The sequence below is a fragment of the Seriola dumerili genome, unplaced genomic scaffold, assembly GCF_002260705.1.
Source record: "Seriola dumerili isolate Sdu_G_001 unplaced genomic scaffold, Sdu_1.0 BDQW01000147.1, whole genome shotgun sequence".
NCBI lineage: Eukaryota > Metazoa > Chordata > Actinopteri > Carangiformes > Carangidae > Seriola > Seriola dumerili.
Window position 1 is genome coordinate 901,966 of NW_019174402.1, and position 27,593 is coordinate 929,558.

Here is a 27,593-nt window from a genome sequence, read left to right on the forward strand (position 1 = left end):
TGTAAGCGCACTGGGACGTTTTGTGCGTTTCCACCACCGTCTGTCAACTGGCGCTCCTCAGTGCTGAATTTAAAAAAAAAGAAAAGAAACACAGCCACAATCAGGTTCTGAGGCCTACAATAAAAGAAATGAAGAAAAGACACCAGGTATGAAAAAGATAGATTTATTTAATGACAAATTAAAACAGAAAAAAGTCAAGGAGTTGAGGGAGAGCAGCAACATTACTGAGACTCCACATGAAGAGAAAGGGAGAGATGATTGGCTTGACCTCCCTCCCTCCTCACAGACAAAAAAAAGGAAATAAAAGAAAAGACTTACCACACAAACAAAAGGACAGAGAGACAAACAGATGGGGAAAAAACAATTCAACTCTGGGGGGGAAAAATAAAAAAAAACAAAAAAAAAACCTTCAGAAGAACGACACAACTTGCTTTTTAACTACAAACACTGACATTGAGCCACAAGTTTTACAACTGCCTTTTAACGTTTGTTTTTAAAAGTCATTACAAAAAATGATAATTATGATAATCTCCATTTAATAATAACAATAGCAACATTATAACGGTAGAAACTGTCCCTCATTCCTAGTTGGGTGATCAGTCAGTCAGTGGTTGAGGCCGACGCTGGCAGACAGAGCGAGAAGGAGGCAGAGGAGAAATGAAAGAATAGCAGGGGAGAGAGGAAAAGGAGTAAAAGAGCAGGTTTCTTGCCAAATGTCCATCTCTCACAAACACATGCGCGCACTCTCTCTCTCTCTCTCACACACACACACACACACACACACACACACACACACACACACACACGCATAGTCTCTCCTCCCACACAAAAAAAAAAAGAAAATAAAAAAAATTAAAACGAAACAAGACTTAAGAATAAACTCAAAAAGAAAACTTTGAATCAACTGAAATGCAGTGTTTTTTTTCCTCATGAAAAACAAACAAAACAAAAAAAACAAAACGACGACATCCTCTGTTCCTCGGTCAAAGATGCGCCGACACACACTCAATTCATCCACTATTACACCTGCACACACAGCCTGTAATGCAAAGACTGAAAGTGTGTGTGTGTCAGAACGCCACTGTTGTGTCCACTCCATGAAAATAAAAATTAAAAAAATCCAGAGCTGATGTAGCTGAGGGCCTTCTTAAATCCATACAGTATGAGAGCAGAGTCTAATAACTATCAACAATGACAGTCAACTATTTAAAGAGCGTCCGATGCACAATCTTTAGCCTTGGGGTGGACCAGTGTGGACTGGGAGGAAACCAGATGAGCCTGTGTGGATGTTTTACATCGCAGATGTAGATGGACATCCATGGAACCCTAATGCAGATCAGAGGTTCCAGTCCTGGGCAAAACTGGGTTGTTATGGGTGCTACAGCCATCCATGCCTATGGGTGACGGTTCCAGTCCCAGCTATCCACATCCATGTCAGTCACAGGTGAAAATAAATATCCAAATCTGTGATAAGGAAGTTTTCATGGACTCTGGGTTCCAGTTTGAGCAAGTCAATACCAGCCACAGCCACGGTCCTAGCCCTACAAGTGTCGGTAATGTGTGAACCGTTTGATCCAGGAGGTCTGACAGGTACTGAGGTGGATTACAAACAGAGGGGAAAGATAGATAGCTGGCTAGCTACCTAGCACTGACCAGGAGTCCGTGTTGAAATATAGCTTGAGCCTTCCTCGTTGTGTAGCTGTCACGGCACAGAGCTGCTCAGCGGTGACCAGCCTCCAGCGTCTCGGAGCAAAGGCCGGAGAGCTGTAGTGTCTGAAATGTCTGAGGATGACTGAGGGGAGGAGAAGAAAGAGAGACACTAAAATAAGAGTGGCGGGAAATCACTCCAAGAGAGAGACGTGACCAAGAAACGAGTGTTTGACAGGCAAGTTTGACTGAACAGCTTCTCAGTTTGTGTCCGTGTTTATGACCAAGAGAGGATGAGACTGCATGTGCGTGCACGAGTCTCACATATATATTTATATGTGTGTGTTTAGAAGTCTATAGCCATCACTACACAGTTATGTCCTTGTGTTTATTCATACCATACATTCATCCATTCATTCATCCATCCATTCATTCATCCATCCATCCATCCCACCCACCCCCTGGGCCTCCACGGCTGCCCGATCAGACAGTCCAGTTCCACGTCTCTAGGGGTGAGGCAGAGAGGGGGGCGCTGTGAGGTCACAACTGATTTGACCCCCTAAAAAATGCCCCCTGACAATCTGTAACTTTTTGACCCTCTTTCTTCAAAGTTCTTAGCACATGGAGATGGTGACGTTGATGCCCAGGTTGCCATTCTCGGCGAACAGCTGTGCGATGGACGTGTCGAACACCAGGCAGTCGCTGTTCATGATGGCCGTCGCGATGCCCTCGTGGATGGAGCGTGGCGTGGCCTCCCAGGTCAGGCGGCGCCGGTGCCCGTTGAGCTCCAGTCGGTAGGCGAAGTTCTCGGCCTGCTTGCGAGTACCGATGAGCTGCACGATGGCGAAGAACTGCTGGTGGCCGTCGTACTTCTCCTGCTTCTCCAACACCAGCATGAAGTGGAAGCCGAAGCAGGACTGCATCATTACCCAGTCCACCGCGCCAGGCAGGTTGATGTCCGTGGCCAGGAACACAATGTCCTCCCCCTGGACAGAGACAGAAAAGTTACACAGGTTTCTTAAGGTTACATAATGAGAAATCTCTAAAAACTTTAGAAATGTATGAGAAAGACTTTTTGGAGCCACTACAGGCATCTACCTTCAGAGAAAAACATGTTTGTTCAATAAAAACAACTTCACAGTAATGTTGGGTTTGTGTTGGAGGAGGATATTACAAGTGACTGAGGTGGTGAGTGACTGAGGCTGTGATACCAGGAACACCGACTCTTTTGTGGATAGCACCAAATATAGAGTAGGATGGTCTCACAGTGCATATGTAAAGTGCTTGTATTTATTTGACATTACTGACATTTACCAGTGTGATTTCTTGAGTTGGTTATGAAGCTGCACTGTGACTGAATTTGCTGTGTCATTCATGTGCCACTGGCAGTTGCTGCTAAAAAGAGGCCTGATGGATGTTTTCCTGAGTCTGTAACTGATGTAGGCTCCTCAGATTGTCTGGACAAGACAACAGCCGGCGGGAAGTGTTGTGTTCTCTGCCCTGATGAAGAAAAACTGAGCCATCTTCAAGTACAGGTCCTGTAATGTGTGTGATGTCTGCTTCACAGGCATGACCTACAGAGGGCCAGAGCAGGCAGACCTGCGGCAGACCTTTCAACCATGCTAGTGTAATAGTTTAAGTCTTTTAAAGACTGCTAATATTGCTTTATATTGCTATATGAAGGGTTTGGATAGGTTTCAGACTCCACTCAAGTACCAGACTGAAATTCCCTCATTTGCCATTGTCAATACTTAATTAAAACCAAGAGATTAGGTGTTAAAATAAATGAATAAATAAAAAAATAAATATAGGGAAGCACATTTTGTCATTCTGGAGAGGTTTTAGGCTTGCAATATAAAAGGTTTCCTTGGTACACTGCTTACTAAATGCCCCCTAAAACTGTAATACCACAATAACATATCAACCTGATATCCGGTACACTTGTGGTCAGTAAGGGTGGGAACTAGTAAATGTTAAGGGAGTTATAATTTATATTTTATAGATAACTAAATTAACTGCATATACATTTAATGAAGCAAGTTTTAAATATAATTATGTTAAACCAGGCAGATAAAGGCCCAAAACAACTACGGTAGAAATACATTAAGACTACTTTGTTCACTGAACTGAGGACCAGAGTCACTGTCTTACCTGCAGTGTGGTGATGGACTTGTGCTGGTGCATCAGGTGAGGCATGACAGCGTCCAGGGAACCCTGCCACTTGCAGGAGGCGCCGGGGCAGGGGCAGGAGTACGGCCGAAACTCGCACAGCTCTTCATGCTCCGTCTTGTCGGTGTGAGGCAGGGTGACTTCACAGCCCGATGAGGCGTACTTGCAGGGGAAGAGTACAGAGTTAGCCACCTTCTCCATGGCCAGGTTCCTGATGGAGCCCAGGGGGCCTCGGCAGGTGGGGCAGCAGGTGAGCTTGGGCCGGCAGTTGGAGCATACCTGGGCAGAGACAAATAATACAACTTAGTGTTTTCGCCATGGGGTGTTAGTCTCTTAGTTGTAGCTGTTGGAATCTCTTTTTCATCTTCTGTAATCTTACTGGCTAATATTTATGAAACATGGCAGAGCTCAGTAAAGGAAACACACATTTCCAAAACACAACTGCCTTTAACTTGAACATTTGCCTAAGTTACACTCATCAAATCATGAGTCAAACGTCAGATCAATATTAGCCCATTCATTCGGCAGCTGTAGTGTCATGAAAACATTTGATATTGATTCTTCTATATGGCTGTTAAAGTGCTCAGCTTACAGTGAGTGAGTGGTGAAGTGTTCAGACCCATTCACTCTTTTCACATTTTCAGACAGGATCGTGTCGAGGGACTGATCCAGGGATGGCCACAAAAAAAAAATCTGCAGCATTGAAGAGAGAAAGCACAGTGGCCTCCATTATTCTTACATGGAAGATGTGTGGAACAACCAGGAGTCTTCCTAGAGCTGGCTGCCTGGCCACTGTGAGCAAATGGGGAGAATGGCCAATGCAATGGAAGTTTCTCCCATGTCCACACAGGATCTCTGGAGCTAGGCCAGAGTGACCATCGGGATCTTTGTCAACTCTCTTACCAAGGCCCTTCTCACAGTTTGGTCAGTAATTTGTCATTATGGGATAATGAGTGTAGACTGATGAGGAATGTTTTTTTTTTTTTCAAGCATAAAAAAAAAGAGAAAAAAAGTGAATGGGTCTGAACTGAAAGGGAGCATCTTTGTGTTCCAACAATTTCTTTTAGCACTCCAGTCTTAAAGATTATATTGTGCATTATCATGATAATAAACATCAGCTCTTAAATATTAGTTTATGTGATATATAGCTGTGCAAAGCACAAACATACTGATAGTTGTAGTACTACAAACATTCTGGCGTACAGGATCTCGCTGAACTTGCATGCAGTCCGACAGGGAATTATTTTGGTCTTCAAAAACCATGGTAACAATTTCTTTAACAAAATGGAAAACAGCTAAAAGGTGAAAAATAATGATAACAACGAACTCTAGATTTAAAGACTCCTTAAACATTGAAATTAGCTGAGCAACAAGACGTTTCTTTTCCAGGGGGAAACTTGGGTACAATGCTGATAAATTCACAATGTCCTTTCACTTTATACACACAGACTTTAAAAAAATAATGCAAATTAGATACTCTGAATGACATCTAAGATGTATTGCATACAACAACTGGCTCTGGTTACTTTCCAGGCTGGACTGTACGTACCAGGTGTCCAGACTGGCACTGCAGGATAGGTGGTAGGACATAGTCAAAGCAGACAGGGCACTCGAACAGGCTGGCCAGGTCACTGTTGGAGGCTGTGGTGCCTGACAGGGTGGGCACGCGCTGGGAGGGTGGGCACTTAGAGGTTCCTGTGGGCAGCGCGGTGGCAGTCTGGCGACTCATTTCTGGTAGCGAGAGAGAGAGAGAGAGAGAGGTGTTGTTGTGATAAAGTTTTCAGCAGATCCAACTGCGCAGTTGCACGGATACAAAGTTTTTGTATCAGAAATTAATTTGGCCAATTGTCCAGACCTCTCCTTGTAATGCTTCTTTACGCACACATTTATGAGCTGTGACACATGTTTCTAGTTGGATATTTCTGACACCTCTACATCAAAGCCGAAGGGCAATCCACTGAAGAGATGTGGGAAGAGAGATAATCATGATAGGCAGGCTGAGACTGCTGAGTGCATATAGAAGGCCTATGTGGCACCAAATCTTATCTGTCATATGTCCTGATGCATAGTGCATTTTCCTGTAATTACAGAGCTACCAAAAACTTTGAAGCAGCTATAACTGACATTTTACAATAGCCATGTATCCAGTGACAATGTGACAACAATGTGGCAATGTTAAAGCTGATGAAACTACAGAGAATATCACCCAAATCTGCAGCTCCCTTCAGCTTTATAGCGAGTTTTACATAATTGTTTATCTGTTCAGCCTGTAAATTTACTCTTCTGTTTCACCCTCACTGCTCTCATAACGTCAAAAACCCACTGGACACTCCCTGCTCAGCACCAAACGGCAGACAGTCAGAGACTAGAGCCACATATTGCCCTCAGGAATGGGGAGAAACCAAACACAGAGCTACCACACACACTAACCAAAGCAAAATCTATGAGATTACCACATAAGCAAGCTTTCTTCATCATCTTTAGGTTAGAGAGGGGTGTTTCAGGCTGCAACAGCCTCTTAATCCGCCTCAGGTTGAACAAATGTGGGAAATGTAACTTCCATCATCCTCATTTTTTCACCAGTCACACTGTTCAGCTTACATGCAGAGCCTCTCCATGCTCATCCCATCTGTGATATCCACCATTCTTTACAGTTCTCACAGCTTTCAATGTCAAGCAGAGCCACAACACACTGCACAGCATGTTTATCATATTGCACATTTAACCATCAATAATAAACACTTTTAACTGCATTGGCAGTCACTGCTCTAAGATGTATTGGTTTACATAAATGTCAAATCAATTATCATGGAATACCAAACAACTGAACTGACATATAGAAACAATCAGTGTGGTTACCCACTTGTCTCAAACTATGAAAACTAGTCATCCTGCCACACTTCCACATTCTGTGTGACTGCTGCAGGCTACATGTTTGCAACCGCAGTACATTTGTGCTTCAAATCATTTAGACTGCTGTCTTTGGCAGTACATTTAGATTTCTTTAGGGGGACATATTATCTCTCTATGGCTGGCAGCAACAAGCAGACAGAAACCTTACAGTATCTTTGCTTTAAAAAAAAAACAAACAAAAAAACCACTGTGTATGACAAATGAGCATACAACACATCAGCACTCTCTCTGTCACCCACCATCTACAACATATCTCTTCAAGGTCCAAGCACCAAGTCTGAGCTGTACAGATTTTCTTAGTCACATATATAAAAAAAGAACAACCAGACAGTAAAGTGAACTCAGATGTGGTGTGTGTGTGTGTGTGTGTGTGTGTGTGTGTGTGTGTGTGTGTGTGTGTGTGTGTGTGTGTGTGTGTGTGTGGAGCTGCTGTTTCCTATCGTGCTGTGCAGTTGCCTTGGTAACAGTTTTGTGATTAAGTATGGTATGGCCTGTGGAGCAAAGAAAAAGAGAGGGTAGAGTAGAGGCCAGTAAAAATGACGGGCAGGGAAAAAGGTATGTGTCGAAGAGAGGCAGGGGGAGAGCCACAGGAGATGAAGGGAGGGTGGAGGAGATGATACAAGAAGGGAGGGAGAGCAGGGGGAGAGGAGGAGTGAGACAGCAAAGTTAAGAATCAAGTAGGGCAAGTACATAGGAGGTGTGGACAGACAATATGCAATCTGTGTGGCCTTAAAAAAAAGAAACTTTAAACCAAACAGGACAATCGAGTGTGGAGATTGATAAAAGGGGGAAGAAGGGGAAGGTAAGGAAGATGTTTCTAACGTCAGCTCTTTTCTGGGCAGTACAGGGGTTTGGGTGGGATGATTGTGCATGCCCATGTCTCCACCTCCTCTGCTACCCCGCATAGTTCATCCTTTTTATAGCCCTACCCACAGACAGACGCAGCACAGGGAGACCCAGAGCAGCGAGGAGAGAATGTGAAGAGAGGGGAGGATAGTATGTGTGGGAGGTGAAGACAAGAGAGGAGAATCAGGTGGTGAGATAGTGCAGCAGTATGTAGACAGACAGTACAACAGCTGGGGAATTAACACCCACCAGCAAAGTGCTGCCAAAGCTCTGGTCACGGCTGCTCAATTTGCCTAACGTAGCAGTTAATCTAACTATTAAAAAAGGTGTTAAATAGAAATTACTTGTTGGGAGTCATAGACCATCATGGGTGGTCTTCTGAATCCTTTTTCTACAAAAAATGTTAGTATTGGTATTTGTATTGGGATGTTTGATTAGTTTTCTTCTTAACCCATTTTTTGATGAGGATTCATTGATAGTTACCCACTAACAACAGCCAGCTTTTTAAAAACATCTGTAAAGAAATAAAACTGATCAACTGTGCTTCATGAAAACAGAATTTAAAAGCCAATATCTAGTTCCAATGGGCCTACAAAGAAAGTCTTTCAGTGATTTGTGATTTCCTGACATTTTGACCATTCCCAGATGGTTTTACAGTCATCCAATAACCATAAATACTAAGTGTGATGCTTTTATCTACATCATAATCATAATCATTCCCTGTTGCGTCTAGCTTGGTTGCTGGCAGCATTACCAGCAGGCAGGGCTGCTCGGGTAAAGCTTCTCTGCATATGCACATGCACACTCATGCCAACAGCAGAGGTACAAACTGGATCTGATGAGAGACTATTAGCTTGCTGTCCCTGCGCCTGCCTGCCTTAAACACATCTGCTGTCTTAGCAGCTATTAATAGATCTTCTTAGCTGGCTAGCATGCTAGCAGCAGCACTAAGAGCAGTGGGACCAAATTAGCTCAGGACATTCAGCTGGTCCAAGGCCAGGGTCACAGTCGGCTAGCATGTGACACTGGAATATCTAACATACGGTAGCTTCAAACAGGCAGTCAATAGCTTGGCTAATCTAGCTTGAAGACAATGTTATGGTCATAATTGCAGGGATAGAGTCATTTGCTGAAGATTGGCAGCTTTATGAAACATGTATAAAAATATGTATATCTAAATGTATGGTATCTGTATAAAAATATATTTCAACATGTTTCCTTAGTTGTATAGGACACATCCAAGTTGCAAACTCTCACAGCATTTTTGTAGATTTTTTTTTTTTTTTAATAAATCAAGCTCAATAACTTACTTTGTAAAAGCACAAACTTCTCTAACTGTACCATCAACATTAACTGAATAAGTTTAACCTTTGCCTCTGTTCAGTTCACACTGACAAAGCCAGCACAACTCAGACGAACACAACTGACCCATACCATGCACTATATATGGAGTCAGTGCAAAGCATTTTCCCTTTGCTTAAAAAAGCCTTGATAAGGACACACCAACTTATCACAAGAGTGGAGGCTATCTGCCAGCAATGTGTTCCTACGTGTGTGAGAGAGAGAGGACGTTATTTGGGTGTGGCTGATTGGTACTGTCAAATAAATGTAACACCACAGTTCCATCTTATGATATGCGTGACCGCTGGAGACGGCAAATGTCAATGAAAGTCAGTTAGAAATTTCCAAGTGTCAATCTGCCAAGCTAGACTAACTGTAACCATGATAAAAACCAAATCATACAAAGAGACCCATTTCCTCATTTCAGATGAAAAACAGCCTCCGTACGATGCTGGTGCACAGTAATGACTAATGGACTAACATTATATAAAATATAACATGAAGAAGACTGACTGCAGCTCCATAAGCAGAACTAATGTATGGCTAAACATACTTTACTGAAATAGATCAACACTGGACCTCAACCAGGAGGCCAGGAAAGGGGGCAAGTTTTATAGTCTTAGAGCTGAGAAGACTTGCCAAACCAGGTCCCAGTAGGACTGTATGAAAATGTATTGTTTTAATTCAGCCAGAAGTGTGTCATCTATTTAGGGATCATGACATATAGTCAACTTATGATTTGAATTCTGGCAGGACATCATCGCGCACTGCTTTTCATTGGCGCGCAGCAATCTTTGGGGGAAAAAAAAAAAAAAAAAAAAACAGCTCCGTTGTGACTGATGTGATTAAGATATTGTTTCTGATTGGCCGAGCAATACCCATGCTCTTGAAATTTAGGACCAAAAATGTCACCAACATGGATACACAGGTTATGGTAGAATGGCTATATTTTAAGAAAGACATAATTTTCTTCATCACATCTATGGTATAAACTTTCCCTCTTACAAAAGTCTGTCCATCTGCCTATCTAACAGCAGGTCCAATAGCTAGTTGGCAGCAAGTAAGGCTACAACAAGTAGCAACATGCCCAGTTGAAGAGAGTGTGTGGGAGGATAAACATAGTATCACTTGTTCAGCTGGCACATGGGGGCTAACAAGTGACACTCGAGTACAGATAAGCAATGCCCAGCACCCTTTTGTTGTCAGCAGGGGGCTTAGAAATGGATTTTGCAGGCTGAATTTTAAGTTTATAGGCTTCTGTGTCTTACTTCTTATAATGTGGACACTGCAGACGACTGGCAGCTCATTAGGGATGAGAGCGTTTATAACAAAATTCTACATCTAACAAAAAAGGTGCAACAAAGGCAGTGCTGCCAGACTCTGCAGTTTTCTCAGCCCACTTGGCAATGTTTTCTTACCTGTCCAGTTAAAGAATCAATTTGGGTGGGCTGCTACAATTTAGGTTACTTTTTTATACCATTAGGAAGGTTTCCAGTGATTAAGAGTTCCAGCTATATTGCAGAGGTTTGAACTATAAGGGAGGCACAGGAGCTTTGTGGAAAAGGCATAGAGGGAGAGAAGTGAGGCAGAGATGCTGTGTGAGGTGAAAGGGACAGGTGCATGCAGGTTTTCTTAAAAAAAAACAACATGAGTTACTTATTGTAGTTTGACCTGCAAAACAACATGACACGGCTACCTTAAAACTCTCAGTCCCTGACTGCAACTGTAAAAATAATAAAATCATAGTAATAACTCAGTCACATCTGAACACAGACAGACAGACAGACACACATATTTTAGAGTCAGTGTAACTTACACTTTCAGAGGATATCATCCATCACAAATAAACTAACTTAGAGAAATCACAGAAAAAAAGATGGTCCTTATAACTACATAAATTGCCTGATCTTTATGTTTTCTTCAGCATCATTGTTGGTTAACAGTACAACCAGTGGCACATAGCAAAAGGGAGCTGTTAATGACTAATTATGGGCTAAAAAACAAAAGGAAAAAGAAAACAGAGCTTTTTGTAGCCCCCAGAGTAACTGAATCCATGGCAACCATAGCAATAATACTTCCTGTTCCCTGTAAAAGTTTTATCTGTTGATATAAGTGAAGACTAATGTCCATAGCACTTTGCAGAAAACAAACTACACGAAAATAAAAAACTGGACTAATGATACAATGACTGGGCAGCATCAAGGCTGTGATTGTCAGTCAAATCTGGTAACATGGGCTCAGAGGGCTTGAAGAGACAGAGGGAGTGAGTCAGCTCAAAACAGAGAGACAGAGAGACAGAGAGAGAGAGAGAGAGAGAGAGAGACAGAGAGAGAGAGAGAGAGAGAGAGAGAAATGAGCACATACTTCTGTGTGTCAAGAAGGTGGAGGGGAGGATGATGGCACAAAGATGAGCAGTCACAAACAATGACTCAGCACACAGCCCTGTGTTCAGGAGGAGCAACATAAAGGTAAATCGGAAAGGATGAACAATTTCCTGTTTAACAGTGAGTCCTGTATGCACTTTTTAACAAGAGGCAAAATGGTTATTAGCAGACAGACGCATAATGACACTTCTGTGATTCAGAGAGCGTGTGCTCGGAGCTGCCTAAGTGAAGGAAACTCAGAGCTCCAAATCCTCAAACAGGAAACAAATCAACTGACAGCTAAGACTACAAAAAGGAGATCAAGACACAGACATGTGAAACAGTCTACTGAGAAGGCTGTGGCTGTCACAGAAAACAGCTGAAGATGGACACAGAAACAGGTGAAGACGGAGAAAAAAAAAACACTAGCAGAGACATATTTACTCACCTTCGTCCATAAGATTTCCAAATAAGGCTTTCGTCTTCTCTTGAAATGTGGGGACCTCTGAAAAGTGAGAAAAAAAAAGACAGACTGTAAACAAACATGACTTTGAGAAACAAAGCTACAAATCCCTCAAATAACCCTGAAGTAACACATAGGAAGCAAAATACATAGAGGTACACATATATCTTCCTTTACTGGCTAGAGTGATGGCCTGGTTCTGTCATTTCTGACAGTGAGTATTACACATGCTCAAGTCAGTTCACATATGAAGCTGATCTGATTTTCAAGATGACACAGTCTAATGTTTATGGCAGCCATCTCCACAGTGCTAACAGGCTGTTAAAGACCAGGATGGGCTGGTACACTTCCACAGACTGAACAATGCTCATTCAAGGTATTTAGGTGCAGCTAATGCCGTGGACATTAGCATGAGTTATTTTATAGTCATTGATTCCTACTGTACTGTCTGTTGGCTCCACCATTTTCCCAGCACTGTTAATTCATATTTCATAAAACAGATAAAGCTCCACCCATGTGTTGAAGTCAGTGGCTCCGAACTATTGTAGTCAGGATCAGAGTATGCTGATGCAAAACCTTTCCAAAAGTCCCTCTCAGCTCACTGAAATCTGTTCACCAACAGTTTGGTAAACCTTTTACAGGACTCACTCTTGTATGAAGTCAATAGATTTAGCTCAGATGCACATACAGTGTGTCCACTTTACCACATAAGCCTCCAAAGACCCAAAAGCCCAAACATTAGCCCGAAAAGACCTCAGTCTGACCTTAACATATTGCATATCTGTCATTCATGCTACTGCTTAAAATAGCAGTGTTGTGTTGCTGCAAGCTCTTAAAGCAACACTAACTTTTTCTGAGTAGGGACAACTGCGGCCTCTACAGCCACAAGTGATAATTACAGAACACGGCCCACTCATTTCAAGTCGCCATTCTGCTAAGCTGATTGACCGAAAACATCTGAACCCAGAGCAGTTGTGTGCTAAAACGTAGATGCTAGGAGCTAGTCTCTTAGCCTCTGCCATTATGTCCATATGGAGAATACCGAACTAGCTGAAAGCCCATTGGTGGTATGTAATGTATAAAGCATTACGCATTTCTCGCAAGAGATCAAACCTGCTCAACTCAAGTTACATAGTGCAACAACAGGAGTTCAGAGCGTGGTGTGGGAATGACAGAGGCACCATTCTCCCCATTACAAGTTAATTTTCCATCAAAATGATTTTCAAGTTGTCATTTCAAGGTAAATAGTTGCATAATGGTGCTTTAAATTACCTATATGAGAACAAACAAAAATTGTCAATATTTTCAAAAGTGAAAAAACAACACCTATCCTGCAATATAACTAAAATACCTGTCTTAGGATCTAGATATCACTTCTAAAGTGATAAACACGCAGTGTTCAGCACATACACAGTCAGCAGTATGAGACACCGTTTACAAAAACAACACGGGAGGCAAACCTTGCAGGCAAAGTATACTGTCTAGACAGTGTGCACTTATTCCCGAGTCGTTTTGTAGTTGGAAAAAATAAAAAAAAGACATACAGCGCCAGTCAAACGTTTGGACACACCTTCCCATCCACTTAAATGAGAAAGTGTGTCCAAACTTTGAACTGGTACTATAGATGACATAACACTGATTTAAGAAGCGCTATGACATTCCATAAGTTATTAAGACTCAAGAAAGTTTACATGCACACGAAGAGTTCAATCATGTGACTGTAAGTAAGGTGAAGCCCATGTAAACATGAAAAGTCATTACGTAAATGCCACTACACTCATCATTAGCATTTTCATAGAATGGGAGAGTTTCCATTTTACTGACATAATAAAGCATTTTTGTTGTGCAGATTACAACAAATTTATAAAAATTTACAATGAAAATACAGGGCTGCGACTTTAAACAAAACTTTCACAGCATCAGGGCACATTAAAATCCTTGATTTTGTTTTTGACTGGATCTGGTTCTTAAAAAGACATTTGAATAATTACATCAAAGTTTTAGTAAACTCACATAAACATTGTAATTGGAGAATTGCCTTGCTCTGATTGTTGCCCCTGATTGTATTATATTAAAACTCGGTGCTCTCTCGAGCTTTCTTGGAGTGAACATGGATATGGAGTCATAGGAGTGATATATATATATATAAATATAAATAAATCTGTAACAGAACCAGAAAATATTTGTGGAACTATAAACAGGAATAAATAAGTAAAATTTAAAAAGTGGAAATGAATAAAGAATTGCTTTTACTTATTTGTTTTGCTTTTCACCTATTGCTTTTGCTATACCTTGAAGGGCCAAGCTGTACCATGCAGTGGAAAAGGGCTAAGAGATAGGAACTAGATGAGGAGAGCACGAGCAGAGCAGGAGACAGAAAACAAGCTGGCCTTCAACACAAACATGCCACTCTTTGTTCTCAACTCATAGCCCACTCTTTTCTCGGTCACACACACATTGTGCAGTGTTAATACACACCGCCAGTTATAATTCACAATGCAGGCAGGCAACACTTGCTTAAAGCGTCTTCTGTACTCACCCACACACAAGCTATTCAACATACATTCTGTCACAACATACAATGTATACACTTTTTGCGACACAAGCTCCCTGTAAAAAAGCATCAATTAATCAACCTGCCACAAATGGAGCTAGAGCCGGAATGAGCACAGGAATTTATGACATTTTACAACACCTTGGCTGCAGCTAGAAGGAGAGTTGTACAAAAGCTAACATCAAGCTAATGAGGAGAAAAGGTGTAAATGTTTCCACAAATGATTGCACACATGTACATTATCTTTTAAAAGCTCCTTCACCTTCAGTCCTGTTCACGCTCCTTTTGGCTACACATGAGAAGAGTCTGAACAAGGAGTTCCAGGGCGGAGCTTGGAGTGCTACGCTAACTGGCTTCAAATTCACTTGGACCAGAGACATAGGGGTAGAGCATTCATGCAGCCCCTCAGTACCATTAGTTCTCTGGCCTTTTCCATGGAAACCACACACTGTTGCTCCTGCCCTAAACACACCACAAAACAGAGGATCATATTTCTTCCTCCTCATCCCCCATTTAGGAGGGGTTAGCACATGAGGGTCCGGGGCAGGCTGTAATGAAAGAATGAGGGCTGTGTCCAGACAGAAGCAGATGGGGATGCTTGGTTGCCGGAAAAATAAATGCCCACTAGGGGACTGGACAAGAGAAAACGATCAGAGTGCCTATGTCTGTATCAACGGAATCCCAAAAACTATAAAATATCAAATTCCAAAGTCCTTCAGTCACTGCAGCAGCAGCAAGAAAAACAGCCAGGGATATCCAGTGGGTGAACCAGCATCCATCAAACCCGGAGCAGGATCAGGACCAAACTGAGTGCAAAACTAAAAAAGACGCACCAAGCAGGTTGCTACGTGCTTATGCTGCAGTGCAAAAAAACAGTCACTAATTTGCTTTCTCTTCCGCTGAAAACCTTGCACAATTTTCCTGTAAGCAGTCTGTCAGTGTGTGGTCAACTAGCCACTCCCTGGCTGCTCCCAGCCACTAGGAACTAAAGGCAACACAAGATATTTTAGCCAAGTCTCTTTAGATTTTCTCCAACACTGGATATTTATCCTCTCACAAGTTTCTATATGCAGCAAGTGTAGAGGTTGGCACTGGACCACTGCAGCTTTTAACAGGTATATCCTCTTCCAAAATCATTTCCCAAAGTTGCAGGTTTGCAGCAAAAAACAAAAACAAACATACAAAAAAACAATTCAAAATGGAAAAAGAAGGGCTGGTTTCTAGAAAAAAAAACAAACAAATCTTGTGTCGTGTCGACAAGTTGCTCGAAAAATAACCCTTTACCGATTAGAAAAACAAAGCCCCGTTCTATTAGTTTCCTGCTGGAAGAAAGCTGTAGCTTGCAAGAGAGTGAAAGAAGGGAAAGTCCCAGACAAAATCTCTCTCCCCCGACTTTTTCTCCTCTTCGCTACTTTATTCAAGCCATGCTCCCTCTGTCCCCTGGAGTGTGCTAGGTGTCACTGCTGCTGGGTGTGTTTGAGCGAAACAGAGAGAAGCTAAGCCGGCATCCAATGTCTCTCCAAACAGAGCATGCTCACTCACACCCTTCCCCTTTCTTTCTTGGCAGCTGCCTACCCAAACACATAACCCCTTCTTCTCCGCAACACATTATTTCCCTTTCACACAGACTTTAACTTGCTTCTTACAAATTTTTAACCCCCCCCCTTCATCTATCATGTCAGTATCTCTCCATTTTCCTTTCTGCGTCTACACTTCCTTACATGCCTCGAGGCTGCATATTTTGCTGTCTTTCTCCACGATGGACAGTCTGTCTCACTCTCTTTCTCCCACTTGTGTTTCTTTCTCTCTGCCCCCTCCCTCGGCCTGGCTCTGGGGTTGTGCAGGTCTCAGATTTCAGCCTCGTCTAGCTGCAGGCTGTACCACCCGCTGCCCTTGTTGACACCATACCTTTCTCACAGCATTTTCTTTTCATTTTATCCTTCTACTGACTTCCTCTCACACCGTTTGCCAGAATGTAGTAAGCATATGTATCACATTCAATTACCTCACACCTAATAATTAAAAAAAAAATTGTTAAAAAGGTGTATTCTTTGTAACCACTGAACTCAGGCATTTGCAAAATTACAGCCAGGATTTGAAAATCAAAACAATGTGGTGCATATCTTAGATTAGGGGACTGCAGCTGTCATGATTTAAATGTTAACTTTTTACTTTCTAGAGTCATTCTAGGTATGTAAAAATGTTCTACTACTCATTTGTTCCTTTCTCTGACACACAGTCTCTTGCACACACTCTCTGGCTCCTTCTCTAAACACACAAAACTGAGCCAGCGAGGAAAAGAAGCCAAAGTGAAACCAAAATATCACCGAGAGCCAGAATCTGTTTGTCAGCAGGAGAGAAAGTGATAGCTAGCTTAGTGCAGACAGAAAGAGATGCTGGCCCCATTCACATGGTGCACCAAAATGCATCTTGGGTGATTCAATCACATATGGACAGATTCAAACACAGATGTAACTTATTTCAGCCCTATAATCACCCAGCCTTTTTCCTTCTCTTTCGTTTGCCTTCTTTCTCTCGCCAAGAATGCCACTGAAAATGTCATCATGAGATGCCACAGTTCATATGGAAGAGGTGATCGCAGCACCATTTTTTCTTAGGTGAAATGCTCCTGGATTCTGCCTGAACTACCACTGTGAAAGCACAGTTAGACTTGCTCAGCTTTAAGAGAAGACAGGAGGCACACTGCTGTATTCTCTTCACCATCGTTACACTGCATCTGTTCACATTATCACCAGACAATATCAACATAATGCGATCAGAAACTCAGCAGCACAAAAAATATGGGCACAAAGAGAGCACACTGTGGCACACATACATGCTGTGAGCTATAAAACAGCACTAGTGACACTAGTCAATGCCCAAAGTGTGCTATTAAAGGGGCTGGGCAACAAATACAACAATGAGCCATCTGGACCAGGCAGCAGTTCAACTCCTGAGACCCAAACACTTCATCACCTACAGCCAGGGGTTTACAAAGGGGTAGATGGAGAGAGGGAGGGAGGGGAAAGAGAGACAGATTATTTATATCTTAAACACGCTTTGGCAATGCAGACGTCTAAATTTTGTCAAGCCAACAAAGCACCACTGAACTGAAATTAAGTAAGAGACAACAAGACCAGTGAGTTGGAGATGTTAAAAAAAAGCATGACTTGGCGAGGAGGTTCTAAAACACGCTTGGGCTGAATTGTGCACAAGCCCACATTTCCATATGAAATGAATTGTGCTGTCATTTCCATTTACAGTCTGGTGTGTACTAAACCAATGTGAGTCACTGAGGCAAGGCCAAAATAAAAGGCAAATAAATATATTCTTTATTCTTGTCAAAATGTAATCAAAACCTGTACTTTAAGTCTCCATTTGTAGTTAAAGGAAGTATCACGTGACCTGCCAAAGACCTGTTATTTAACAATGCTCTGATAGATTTAATTATCACATTTGATATGATTTCACTGGTCTCAATGGGTTCACCTTTGCTCACTATGTCATGTAGCTAATTCTGAGCTAAATTTAACAAGGCACATTGTGGATACAAAATGAACCCTGCCTTGTAAGTCCATAAAGATGGAGGCAAAGTCCATTTAAAAGCTCTGACCAGCGCATTACTGTCTCCATGCCTGTGTAAACTCTACATCAATAGGATGAAGCATGCAAAATCGGCAAGCCAAATGTATCATGTTTTAACCATATTTTGAGAAAATTCACCACAGAAAATGCAGTCAGGTGCAATTAAACCATTGCAGAGGGAACGCAAGAAGATGACATATTCAAAAAAGAGCAACAGTCAAACTTCAACATTATTTAAGCTTCAGTTTACTATATGATTTATTTGCTAAATCTGTCTCCATTACACTGTGTTGCATTTTGCAGGTGGATGTGAACTGCATCATTCCATATATTAGAAGTCTCAGGCAGACCTGACCAGCTAAAAACCAGAGGCCCTGACCTGGCTCTTGGGTTGTGTTGGGTACTTTAGTCAGCGTCAGCTAGCCCGAGGCTGTTTCACTGCAGACTGTTTTATGCATATCTGTAAGAACCCTTTGAGCATTACTGCCACAAGAGCAGGTAAATTAATGTTACTGTTCCAAAAGAGGAATGTCACACTATTGAATAATGTGTGAACGAGCAAGCCAATGGAACTTGTAAGGAGCCAATTCACTTTTAATGAGAGGTTCTCCCATGAGCTAGATAAGGTAACAGAGGAAACCACTCTTAAAACAAACATAAGGCCGTGCATTAGCAAGTGGAGAGCTTTACCCACATTTTCTGGATTCAGGTGTATTTTGGACTGTCTGGACTCAAGTTCAGTTGCTATCTGGTCCATTTTGGTTCAGGTTTTGCCTTTTGTTTGAAACAAATACTTTCTAATTTTATTTAGACAGAAACAGGTCCTTCAAGTCAGGTAGAAAATTTTAGATGCATAAAGTGCTCTAGTCAGAGTGAAGAATAAACAACAGGATAGTCCTTGACTGTTCACACATTTCTTCAGAAGAAGAGACTCACTTGCTGACCTGATACAGACTGGAGCCTTGGTGAAGCAGATGAAGAACAGTTTCCCTTCTACTGTACCCTGCTATCTGTCTAACACATGCAATTTTGCACCTATACTCAAGACTGTAGGGAGCTGTATTATGACACATTAAGGATGAAAGTAAAAGGAGATCAATATAGAGCGCACCATGCTATGTATTCAAACAAAGGATATTTTGTTAGCTACAAGTGGTGGAATATCACTGGGAATGTGTGAAGCAGCCAGACCAGGCCCTAAACTCAATCCTTGAGTGAAACAAAAACAACAAATCATGAACATTTCCTTTAGGGGTAATGTTATAACTCCTTTCCCTTTGGCAGTCACCTCTTTTCCACAGCAGAAGAAAAAACATCTGAGTAACAGTACAGCTTAGTAGCTCGTTACCATGGAGAAGCCACACAGAGTAGGGATATCAGGGCAAAGGCAAAACTCCACACACACCTACACAAACACACATGAAGCCTCACACCTTGTGTCTTATGTTCATGCAGTCACAAACACACACACACACACACACACACACACACACACACACACACACACACAGAGTGATAAAGCAGGGACTCCCTTTGGCATTAGTAAGCCCTAGAATTACCTCATTAATACAGAGCCAATGAGTCACTGTCTCTCAGTCTCTCTCTCTCTTACACACAACCACACACACCCCTCCTGCATCAGGCCAGCTGTCACAACAGCTGTCAATCTTGTGACGAAGAGCTGAGCTCTATTCACTGGACATGTGCTGATGATGCTGTGACAGGTGACAGGGCAGTAAAAACTAGAATTATCACCTCCACCAACAAGTCACATTTTACATCCATGTCTGTCAGGACTCATTTATAATGATAACTTTAAAGGAATTTAAGAAACGATAATATAGTGTTGTGAATTTTTTGATTTGTGAAAAACCGATTTGAATTGTTAAGCTTTGTTGTTCTTGTTCTGCTCTATGTCTACTGTATTAGTGTGCGCGTTCATTGAGAGAAACAGAAAACAGCCCAATTCTTTGTATGTGTTCATGCTTGGTCAATAAAGCTGATTCTGACAGAACAAAGTTGCCATGACAGTTATGCTTCAAATATAGATGTTGCTGCAAAGAAGCTTCAAAAACATGGATGCTTCGCACACTTCAACCTGCTGTCACAGAGGATCTAGGCCTGGGCAACAAAACAATAGCAATATGTACCAGCGACAGACACCTCATCAATAGCAATAAGATCGTTACAGTTACATGAACAAGTTTTCTTTTTCCCTGGCTCATAAACACACAGACAGGTCAACAGGTGTGTTGTTTGGTTGCACCAACAACAGAACTGTGGAGTGAGAAAATTAGTACAGCTGGAGAAGACGGTGAGGACAGGTCAGCTTGCCAATGTGGCAGTTTTGTTTTCTTTAAGTCTGACCTATATCAGAACCTGACCAAGAGTGGGAATACAACTAATTTAGCCGCTTCCATCCTTTGGATTAAGCAACATGTTGTCAATCATGACCATCATCTGCTACATCTCAGGAAACAACCAAAGGCAGTCCATGATGGTGAGGTACTCAGCAACAACACCGTATGACCAAACATCCAAACAGTACACAGATATAACTCACAGCAGTGTACTACTTTTGTCTTTATTAAAAATGGTCAGTAATTATCAATAGACTGATATGAATTTTTTTATTGTGAAAACATTTTTGGCCACATCACCCAGCCTTAATCTATTCAACCACCACAATTTCAGGGTGGGCACCGAAGATAAGTGTCACCAATTTAGTATCTGACCAAAGGGAAAATGGTCATAATCTCCTCCTCTGAGTTATGGCACAAATAATGGACTTTTAGCAGAAAGTAATGATGTCCCAGTGAAGAATTCTTGAGATATGGCCAAGAACGTGTTTTGTGAGGTCACAGTCACCTTGACCCTTGACCACCAAATTCTAATCAGTTCATCCTTTAATCCAAGTGGATGCTTGTGCCAAATGTAATGAAATTCCCTCCAGGCGCGCCTGATACATCGTGTTCACAAGAATGGGACAGACAGACAGAGACGGATGGACAACTCAAAAACATAAAGCCTCCGGACATGGCTGCTGCCAGCGTGGAGGCATGAAAACACAAAGGTCTGCCAACAAGCTAGGTCGTAGACACGGGCAAGTATACACACAGCATCTCATCCATCCCTTGATAGACTAAATATCACTAGAAAGCGCCAACAGTCGTACCAAAACAACATATCATTATCCATAAATAGTGACTATCGGTAAATATTGATGTTCAATTTTCGTATTAGTCAACAACCCTAACTGAGACGCATAATTACATCTTAAGACAAACTGTGCTGTTTGAACTGTCACATAAAACAAGTCCAGCGTGTTATACCATGTGACACAGTGCATGCACAAGCACAAAGGTAGTCAGGTAACGGCAGAAGCAACAGAAGCAGAGATGGCTCAGATGGACCGTGTGAAAGTCAGATAAAAAAAACAAAAAAAACATGTAAACCAAGATTTTTGGATACTAGGAAGGATGTGTGGTTGAAGGTGATGAAACAAATTTACCAAGGATAATTAGCAAAAAATTATGTGGTGCTGAAAAAAGGTGCATCATCAAGTGTGGCGTCTTTTCAGTTTCAGACACAATGGCATTAATTAACAACAAGCTTTATCCAAGCAGTGTTTCCCAGGAAAGATCGCACCATGGGGCAGTATGGCCAATCTACTGAACAACCTGAAGCATCACTACTGAATACAGTCTGACAAAAAACTGATATACATTTTGTACATGGCCAATTTAAATGAAATTACTGCATACAGTATACTTTTAATTTCTGTTCAAGGTTTACATTACAAACAGTGGTTTCAGGAGAAAAGTCAACCTTGTCTACAAAGGTGGGATCCATGCAAGCCACAGCTTTTAACCCATCTTAAATCTATCCATCTATACCATAGATGTTAGTGATAAAACCATGGGCACACATTTTGTAATGTTCTTTGACATATTTAAAAGTAAAAAAGAAATTGAAATTAAAAAAATGGACTGTAAAATCTATATCTGACTAACGGGTATGTTGAAAAATCACAAAATATTAAGTGAGCCAGTCATGATCCCTATTCAAGCCAGAACTGTGCAGTCCTGTGCCGCTTATTTTTAAGCAACCTTCAAAACATCCTCACTAGGTTAACAGTCCTTAACACAGCTATTGTATGATCGAGAGATAAAAAGGAGCTCGAAGGTTAGGACTAATCACCCCTCGGGTTGAAGCGGCGGGTGTCTGAGCCATCAGTGCAAGCATGTGCCACTCAGCTATCAGTCCACATATGTGGTTACATCATCCTCACTGCAGAACTCACATTATAAATGAAATCAGCCCCCAAACACTGTACGTACAGATAGCTACTGAATTTACCACTGAGGAGAAAACAGAGTGGAAAACAGTTTCTAACCTCTTACAGTTCACAGAAAAGCTGCATACCAACAGCAACTCCCGTCAGCTGGACAACATCCCACTGGTGGACCTACAGCATCTGCAAGCAGCATGTTTCATTTGCAAAAGGGATATTCGAAATGTTGACAAATGTGAGAATGGGTCAAAATTGTATTTGCTATGCTACTGCGACCAAATACTGCATTGGATATATGATCATGTCAATTAAATGGGCAGGTGTGCTGTGATACTTCAATCATAACATAACTGATAAGCTCAAATACAAATATGACAGATATAATAAACACATTTAGTGGCATATGCTGCCACTAAATATGTTAATTTTTCACATATTTTCTATACAACTAAAAGAACCTTTGTTGTCACTGCTGTTACAAATACATATTTATGTATGTATCATACGGTGATCTTCACAGTTAGAACCCTAATGCAAACCGTTTCTGTCTTTTTTCTTTCTACAACTCAGCTATATTACTTTTTCTTCCAACTAAACAAAGTCTGATAAAGCAAACCTCCTTTATTTTCTTGCATTTTACTGAAATGTTTCCCATGGAATTGTATTTTTGCAGCAGGAGTTACTTTTTGACAAATAAATAACTGAACAATATACATAGCTCCACTGCTTCATATTGTGTCAAACAAATTATAACCCCCAGACTCAGGTCAGGACAGTCCCAGCACATGCAGCAGCAGTATGCTCTCATTTGCACCACGAATGACAGGCACACAGAATGAACCAGTAAAGAGATAGACAAGGACAGTAAAAACTTAATGGATTTTTTCACAGTCCAGTAATACCGCGGAATTTCTCCCCTTTCTCCCTATGGCCAGTCCAACTATGACTATGACAGATGATTCCATCATTAATATGTTTGTGAGAGAGATGGCGAGAGAAAGAGAGAAATTGAGCATAGTGTGCAAAGCTCTACGATGAAATAAGTTATTATCCATTTGAAATAGTAAAAAAATAAAAACTAGACAATCAATATGTGAATGTCAATGTTGATATTGTGGCGGGCTGCCACATATAAATAAATGTGGGAAACACTCTACTAGGTATGATGACTTCATGAGGATGAGTCTTTCCTATTCATGACATAAATCCCCATCATCTTGGCATCTGTCAACATCCATCCACATATGAAAACTATCCCTGTAGCTACATTACCAAACAACTAAGCCTCTCTAAAAGCTACCGAAAACCCATGGGTCAAAAGTTTATCTCTGCTGCTACATTACAGACAACCAACACTGTACTGAGCAGAGTCAGCAAAAAAAGAAGAAGAAAAAAAAAAACAAAACACAATACGCCAACTGTTTTGCTCAGGATGGTATGTATGTTTTTGCTTATTTTAGCTGATTGGTCCTCCTCTCAAGACTGCAAGGGCGTGTGCAGATGGATTGATTGACACATCCCTGTTAGTCAGGGACACTGGACAACTTCAAATTTATCAAGCTTTAGGAAGAATTCTATTGGGGTCTGGAAACCAGGCTTTTCCCTGGATTTATTTCCACAATCACATCTTGTACTTGGCTCTAAATGTGTGATGTCTGGATCCTGAAAAGTCTTTAGTGCAGTTTCAATGCGGCAAAATTACACAATTAATGTGGTATGTTAACAAGCTTCTTAAAGTACTGTACAGAATTTTGCTTACATTATTTATTGTGCCAACATTTTTATATTCAATTACACTGATAGTCATCACCCAGGCAGTTGTCATTACAAACGTTGCAGATACTTGCAGATGCTTTCTATCCAGCAATTTTAATCTTCCAGTAAGAGTTTCTGGAGTTATTCAACCTGAGGTTACAAACAGCCTGTTGGTTTTCATACAATATTTTTACAACTTGAATTCCTGTTTAAACTCTACATACAGATCACAGGCTGACAAGCTCACTTGAGCTGCAACTTTTGTACAAACTTATCTTTCAACCACTGCTCAACAGTTAGTTTCAGCCAACTGACATTGTTGTATTTGTATAAGCTACAGGTAAGACAGATAACAGTCCTCCTGGGTTTTTCTCACATAGTGAATTACGAGTCAGCCACCTCAAATTTCGTGCCACCTTGTCAGGTACGATCACAATAAATGGAAGGGACCAATGATGGAGAGGATCAGAGTCAGAATTTTAGGATGCTAAATTTACTAGTCAAAATGTCTTGCATGACACTATTTTGCTGCAATATTGCAATATACACCAACATTTTAGTAGCTTTTAAGTTCTTGCTTCATTTAGGAATATAGTACGTGCTTTTGTTCCATAGTTTCAAAAACAAATAGCACATAGAGTATCTTTCCAATAATTACTCTTTTGTTTTCTTTTAACAACAAAAAATATTTTTCTCTCAACTGATATTTAAGACAATGCTTTTCCTATCAGTGACAGACTGCATTAATGGCCAAAAAACTTTCAAATTTCATTCAAAATATCAAAAATAATGCCTTAATATTGTTACTCTACAACCTGTCTAATAGTAAATATGTAATTATGTAATTCACATTAATCAAAGTCATTAAAAAACTATTTGTGTGTCATTGTTTGATGTAATGAAATCAGGGATGACACTAAGGTTCTTCCTCTTAAGTCTGACAATATAGTAGTAGTAATATTAAAAACAACTTAGAGTGACTGTTGGGCCCCCTCAGGAAATTGGTTAGCGCAGTCTAACATCTCTATAGAGGTGAACCTCCATTTCAATATTCTGTGGGACTACCGGATCACACACTATCTACATGCAGTTTTTACAGACCTGTGTGTGCTTGGACTATACAGTAGCTGTACTTGTAGAGTACTCTAGCTTAGTCAGCAAAAACTACATCTCTCTCTGTTACCCTTATAACATTACACAGTAATTTGTGGTCTGGTCAAACACAGGCTCACAACTTTTTACTACAATACAGTCACATGGCAAGAGCTGCATTATGCATATGAACACATTACTGCCTATGTGTTCTATTACCTTTGTGCTTTCCCTTTATGCAAAAACTGAAAACTTTTAGCTTTAGGTCCATCCCTCGTCAACCTGAGCAGAGACCTTGTTAGTAAGAAAAACATCATATGTGGTCTTTAGTGATGTTTCCCTACTTTAGTGAAGGAACTTAACAATAAAAAGGTCATACCTTGATTCCTTTAGAGTCTAGTTTCTCACAGCATCCTTCATAACACATCTACAGGTGTCCACGTTAACAATAATACGATCTACTCGACTACTGCACTCATAACGCACACCAAGGTGAACATGTAGTAAAGCAGATCAGAACCATCTGAGACACAACAACTAAAAGCTGACATTCACTCGTCCTCCCCTTTGAGACAGGCCAAACACACACAGTCACACAGTCACGGCGGCTCTTTGACAGCAGCCACGGTCCTTACTTTGAGTAAACATTAGTCATCACTTCCCCCACGGCCGTCACAAAACCAGGTTATGCCAGTAACGCTGCCACACAAAACAATGCCACGATAGGTTTCTGTTGACCTGAACTAACCTGCTTTGAAAGCAAAATGGCCCTGTCTGGCAAGGCAGACAACGGCATAGCCTAGCTAGCGTTGACTGTTACAGACATACAAGGCCTCGTCTTGCCGTAAAGCAGTACCCCATAGCATACTTGCTAGCTGAATCGGTTACTTGTTAGCTTAGCAACCGATACGTTAACGTTATTCATGCACAGTCCAGTGAACGTTTACAACCATGTTTGCTCGCCAAGTATGCCGATCGACTGCACACCACAGACAAGTGTGCGTCATGACAACAAACCAGCTAGCGACACGACTAGCAAGCTTTTTGCCAAGCATTGCTAGCTAACAGCCAACATTAGCACCGCGCTAACGAAGGAAGCTAATGTCTGCTACAGCAGGGCTGTTGTTTTCCCCAGCACACACTACACTCGAAAATCTGATGTTTCATTCGCCACGGCACACCCGCTTACCTCGGACGAAATATCCTTCAGTTCACTGCAGATAAACAGCTGCGTATATGGCAAAGTAATACACCCTGGATCCCTCTTTATCGTCTTTCATTCGTTAGCTGGCTGTACACATTCGCAATGCTCCTGGATCAGAGACGAGACGCTAGGCTTAAGTACCAGCCGCTCACACAGAGCGCGCACAGTTGGTGAAGTTTGTCGCGGGAGCGCGCTCAGAACGAATCGTCGATTGTACAAATTGGTCCAAATTTAAATTAAAATTCCAAAATGATTTCAAATAAATGGATAATTCCATGTCTTACAGTCCATTAACACTTCAAAATTGTTTTAAGATATTTATCCTGATATAACGACCGGTTGATTCATAAACAATCCCTCCCTACTCAAAACACACCATCACCAGAGAAACAAGGTTGGCAATCAGCAGGGCTGTTTACGTTTCACTTTACTTTCTCTTGAGTTTGCTTTAACTCCTCCAATTCCTATTCAGTATTTTTAACAGGATTGAATTGCCTCCATTGTATAGTGATTTACGTATTTAATCCAAAATGTCAAATTACCTTGAGATTAGTGCCCATGTCTGGATATCTTGACTGACTGAGAAACTTCATTGACATTTCACTAGTGTTAGGAGTGGAAAAAGTTCTAAAAATGGGGCAATTGAATCATTATTGACACATTGTGGTAATTTCAATAATAAAATCAAGGCAAAAAGTAACAGCTATCATTATTTTTTATTACCAAATAATACTAAGGTGACTCACCTAATGAAAGTATCGAAACACTCCCCAACACTAAACTAAAGGTTTCAGCAATTCAGAATGAAGCCCTGTGATTCAGTCTTGATGATGCTGAGCATACATGTAATTGGGTGAGATAAAGATTAAGAGGTCATGTTGCTCCTTCCATAGTAATCTGGATAGAAGGGAGTCGTCCCCCCCCCCCCCCCCCCTTTGACACCATCAGGAGGGGAAGAGATTGGAACAGGGGAGGGGAGAGACAGAGAGGAGTGTAGGGTGGGGTGGGGATGGGAGGGGCTACATGGGCTGGGATTACAGAGAAGGATTGGTTATGTAAGTGCATTGTCCCAGTAGGGCAGCAGCAGTCTGAACGCATGGGAGGGTGAGAGAGGATCAGACAGCAAGAAAAGTGAGAGAAAGAACAGACTTTTGTACATATAATCCTATTGTCCTCTCGTGAGCAGTGGCTTTAGGCGCTGTAAGAATACCTCTTACTGTAATCAGACAGAGTGTGACAGCTTTTCTCTCTAAATATGTAAATAAATTCACCACTTCTATCTCTCAACATAGAGTAAAAAGTAAGCCACATTTATCACATGTAGAGTATACATAGAATATTTTGGATGAAAACAGTATGTTCTTTAA

At 41.3% G+C, this 27,593-nt stretch overlaps 1 protein-coding gene across 2 annotated transcripts; it reads right to left on the minus strand.

Annotated features, from left to right (window-relative positions):
• Positions 1–856: 856 nt before the first annotated feature.
• On the minus strand, positions 857–26,342 carry siah1 (siah E3 ubiquitin protein ligase 1). 2 transcript variants are annotated; one of them, XM_022750019.1, is made up of 5 exons: positions 26,212–26,342; positions 11,728–11,784; positions 5,366–5,547; positions 3,799–4,095; positions 857–2,633 (listed from the first exon to the last, which is right to left on the minus strand). In XM_022750019.1, exons 2-5 carry the CDS (start codon positions 11,735–11,737, stop codon positions 2,262–2,264), a joined length of 861 nt encoding a protein of 286 aa, XP_022605740.1. In that variant the 5' UTR covers positions 11,738–11,784; positions 26,212–26,342; the 3' UTR covers positions 857–2,261. The 2 variants fall into 2 exon arrangements, with proteins under 2 accessions (XP_022605740.1, XP_022605739.1); XM_022750018.1 differs by lacking the exon at positions 26,212–26,342 and adding an exon at positions 14,559–14,926.
• Between the last annotated feature and the right edge of the window lie 1,251 nt (positions 26,343–27,593).

Bases quoted from the DNA above. Each gene is read 5' to 3' on its own strand.
- siah1 (XM_022750018.1), bottom strand. From the start codon at position 14,802: ATGAGGAGGAAGAAATATGATCCTCTGTTTTGTGGTGTGTTTAGGGCA. The intron at 11,785-14,558 runs GTGAAGGAGCTT...CTCACTTTTCAG, and splicing joins GAGCGTGAACAGGACTGAAG to AGGTCCCCACATTTCAAGAG. The intron at 2,634-3,798 runs GTAAGACAGTGA...GTCTCTGTCCAG, and splicing joins AGTCCATCACCACACTGCAG to GGGGAGGACATTGTGTTCCT.